This window comes from Phalaenopsis equestris, unplaced genomic scaffold (assembly GCF_001263595.1).
Source record: "Phalaenopsis equestris unplaced genomic scaffold, ASM126359v1 Scaffold000787, whole genome shotgun sequence".
In the NCBI taxonomy this organism is placed as follows: Eukaryota; Viridiplantae; Streptophyta; class Magnoliopsida; order Asparagales; family Orchidaceae; genus Phalaenopsis; species Phalaenopsis equestris.
Genome location: NW_018165227.1, coordinates 1,084,825 through 1,089,409, shown reverse-complemented (window position 1 = coordinate 1,089,409; position 4,585 = coordinate 1,084,825). Strand labels below are relative to the sequence as shown.

The 4,585-nt window shown below is 34.6% G+C and overlaps 1 protein-coding gene across 1 annotated transcript; it reads left to right on the top strand.

Annotated features, from left to right (window-relative positions):
- Positions 1–807: 807 nt before the first annotated feature.
- Positions 808–4,322, top strand: LOC110031193 (tryptophan--tRNA ligase, cytoplasmic; the record flags this gene model as incomplete). The annotated part of the gene is given in 4 exon segments (XM_020734278.1): positions 808–1,419; positions 1,497–1,616; positions 3,922–4,107; positions 4,271–4,322. Coding segments are annotated over 4 exon segments (597 nt in total), but the record flags the coding sequence as incomplete, so codon positions are not given.
- Between the last annotated feature and the right edge of the window lie 263 nt (positions 4,323–4,585).

Genomic DNA, 4,585 nt, shown 5'->3' with positions numbered 1-4,585 from the left:
GGTTTTGTAATATGATGGTGTATGCCAAAATTGAGAGCCATGGAGGTTTGGAGCCTTAGAGAGGGAGACAAATCAACATACTTCTATCTCATGGATTGATGAGAGATGATGGTGATGGCTGATAAGTGATTGTGCTATGAGTTGTAATAAATGATAATGAGGTGGAATTATAACAAATAATAATATAAAAACATGATGGAAGGGGTGGTGCCATAAAATGTGGAGTCATAAAAATTTGGAGATCACAAGGTTATTAGCTAATCATATATTTTGCATGAGAGTTAGCTTGATTTGTTAGTGATTGTTGTTGGACAAATCTTCATATGATTTATTTCTCTTCTCACTCATAATGCTAAAACAATCACTTTTGGTAGTCATTTGTGAGCCATACACAAATATTCACTATTGTTTACTTTAAAACACATGTGAAATTAGCTTGGCCATCGCCCATTACATGGTTGTCCATTGTTTATATTATATTTTATTGTTTGTCTTTTTTTGTCTCCCTTGGATAAAAAAAAAATAGTCGATTTGAATATCACTTAGCACTGACCACATGCAATAAGATTAAGCTTGTATTATTGTTTTGATGTTATAAACAAATTTGGTACGAGCTAATGTTGCTTTACGAGATTAGTATAAGCATAAACTTGTATATTCTACGTAGATGTTTAATGAGCACGTCATGAGTAAATGATAATTTGACAATTACTCGAGTCAAGGAAGCATGTGCCTTATGTAACTCGAGTTATTAGAAGTGAAATAAAGATCAAAGCTTGAAAGTGCTAAAAATTTGTTGCATTTATTTTTAAGTCTAATATTGTAGAAAAACAAATATGTGCCTTATGTAACTCGGGTTATTATGCAGGTGCACTGCGCCTTCTACCCTGATTCCAGGACGGCGGCATTGGCGGCGCGTGAAGGAGAAGAGGAGTTCGTCACCGGAGCTCATCGGGCGAAGGCATCGACGGTGCGGCGGTCTGTTAAGGAGAAGAGGAGTTTGCGACGGGTGGTCGACGGGCAAAGAGACACCCACGGATCTAGTAAATCCGGGATTTTAGGCAAAACGGTCGGATTTGAAGTTACGATCTTTACCGTTTCGGTAGAACTCAAGTTAAATTCTGCTACCAAACCGCCCTTAACTTTGTCTTCCATGCGGCCTCTTTGATTTCGAGCTCCGATGGCGGAGGACCACAGAGCTGGTGGAGCGGACACGACAGCCATGTCGGCGGAGGAAGACAGTCAGGTGGTTAACCCTTGGGAGGTATCGGCAAAGGACGGCGGAAAGATAGATTACGACAAGCTGATTGAAAAGTTTGGATGCCAGCGGCTTGACCAACCCCTTGTCAATCGTGTCGAGCGCCTCACTTCTCGCCCTGCCCACGTATTTCTCCGCCGCGGCGTCTTCTTCGCACACAGGTCGCTCACTTACGATCACTATTTCATCAATTTTGACAAGGAATTATTATTTTTGATGCGGATTTTGTTCATTTTAGGGATTTTAATGAGATTCTTGATGTCTACGAGAGAGGGGAGAAGTTTTATCTTTATACGGGGAGGGGACCATCATCAGAGGCTCTGCATCTTGGCCATTTGGTGCCCTTCATGTTCACTAAGTAATTTTTTATCTGGTGTCTTACTTTGGTACCTTGCCGCCGTTTAACTACAAAAGTAGATTTTTTTTTTTGGTTTAAAATGCTTCTTTGGTTTGCTTTTGTTATCGTTCTCTCAATACTGAGCCTGAAATTTCAAGGGAATGGAAATTGGAAAGCAAATATTGCTATACTTAGTTGAGGAATGAAAAATGACATGAGAATCTTTAGTTGTTGTGGTGATTGTTCCCATTTTTTTTACTTGATTTAATGATACTTTTTGTGTATATGTTTATGATAGTAGATAACCATGTTCAACACTCAATACAAGAAGCTCCTATGATTTTCATGCGTAGTCGTCTCCAACTGATGGAATTTTTTCCTGATGTTTTGTGTCTTTGATGTCTTTGTATGCAATATGGCACTTAGCTATTGCTTCCGGGAAAGAGGGCATTTTTATTTAGGGAAATTTACATGCCTAGCACACAATTCTATTGTATTTACCTATCTCACTCCTAAATTTTCATATCTATTTATATTGCACTTTGGCATTTTAAAACCTATGTATGAAAATGTGTATTTCACTTTTAAAAAGTGGTTGTAATGTTATTTTTGAAGTGCTATTAAAGATTCGAGTGCTTCATGTGTAAATATGAAAGTTTAAGCATGAGATATATAAATATATAAGAATTGTGTGCTATGTATGTAAATGCCTCTTTTATTTAAATAGTTACACTTTGCAAAATAAAAAGTCACATAGTTATTGTCATGAAAAACATTTAGCTTTTATGTTTGAGTGTCAATCATGAACAAATATGTGAACGAAGAATAATGATTCACTAAAATAAGATTTCATTTATGTAAGATGAGTGAGAATTAGAATTGCTATTAAATATTTGTTGTGCTTCTAAAGGATCACAAACAAACATCTTTCATGAATCCAAGCACACCAAGAAATCACCTCAAAAGAAGAAAATAAAATCTCTAAATAAAGAACTCACACCGGTTCATTATCCTAGCTAGTGAATGAGACTTGCTTTGCATTCTGCAAAATCTCAACCACCATTGATTCCCACTACAAAAATTATTGTGCGATGAGGTGCCTTTGTTGCAAGTTCAAATTAGGAGAAAATAAAAAAAAAAACACATTTAGGGAAAAAAAGAAAAGGTCACATTGGCTTATAGAAGCAAAAAATGAAAAAAAAAAGGTTTAGACAAGTAATTGGAATTTTTTGGAGCATTCCTAATAATATATGGGCTGAATCAAGGTACCCCAAGTTAGGTTTCTTATTGTAGATGACCTTCCCACCCATGTTTTGACTTGTTATAGCTACCGACAATAATAGTATTTTGCTAATTTGGTGTTCTTCTCGTAGAAAACAAATAATATATTGTTGTTTTTTTCTTCTTTATTTACTAATAATAGTAGATTTATTTTTTAACAACAACAACAATAACAAACCTTTATTCCACTAAGTTGGGTCAGCTACATCTACATTGTGTCCTATTGACTGTCATATTTTCATTTAATTTTAATAAATTAAGATCATTTTTTTATACAACATGTCCAGATCTTTTTAGGTCGACTTCCACCTTTCTTAACTTATGTCAAATCTTAAAATATCTAGTCTCCTAACTAGATTATCAGATGGTCGACATTTAATGTGACCAAACCATCTAAGATGACTCTCTATAGTCTTGTATGCCACTAGAGCTACACCAACCCTTTCACGGATATGTTCATTTCACATTTTGTCTCTAAGTGTAAAGCCACTCATCCACCTAAGCATTCTCATCTCAATAACACTTAACTTAGTATAATGCTTTTCTTCTATAGGCCAACATTTCGCGCCATATAACAGTAGATTTATTTTTGTCCATTCATATTGTATACGACCAAGAAATTTACTGCCTTTCCACAAGTAACTTCATTAAAATTTGAGGAAATTAAAACTCCAAGAAAACTGTACCCAAAGCATCAGCTCATGTTCTTCAGAATTGATTCTTTGAAAGTTAGGGTTCCACTTGTCAAGAGAAAAAATAATTCTAAGCTTTCTCATCTGTTCTAAGCTGCCTGAATTTGAAATTAGTAAACTCTGAAAGGTCTTCCAACAATGTCAGTGTTCAAAACAGAAAATAAAGATCATAAAATTTCAAGTGAGAAACTAACCGCCATACTTCACCGATTATTTTCAATTACAATATTTATACGGTACTGCATCAAAGTCTTAACCAAAACATCACTTCTTTAATATTTTTTCTTACAAAGTATTTTTTTTAAGCAACATTTTTTAGTAGCATTTGTTCATTTGACTGCAAATGAATGTAGATATTTGCAGGATGTGTTCAAGGTTCCGCTGGTGATTCAACTAACTGATGATGAAAAATGCATGTGGAAGAATTTGTCAGTGGAAGAGTCTCGAAGACTTGCTCGTGAGAATGCAAAGGATATCATTGCTTGTGGCTTTGATATTTCAAGAACATTTATTTTTTCAGATTTTGATTATGTCGGTGGGTAAGTTGTTTCAGAATGTTTTAAAACACTTCAATGCGTGTACATGTTAATGGATTTGTTGCATCACTCGGTAACAAATTTTTTTATTATCATAGAAATAGTGCAATACTCTCGAAGATGTTATCCATTGAGCCACTATTAACTTGAAAATCTTTTTTTGTAGTGCCTTTTACCAAAACATGGTCAGAGTTGCAAAATGCGTAACCTTCAATAAGGTGATTTCTGTGTTTAATTATTTTCTAAGTAATCATCAATTTTGACTTATTTATCCGAGCTTTTTTATCTGCCATATGTTTGGATAATCTATGGATTAGGAATGAGAAAGTTCAACTTATAGAAGCCCTTTATCCTATTCACTTCTCAACATGAGAAATTCACTTTTCATGTATTTCAACAGCCAAAACTTTGCAACATTCTTTGAATCTAAAAAAAAAACAATATTTTTAAGTTTTAGGTGAATTGTAAAACTGCATCATGT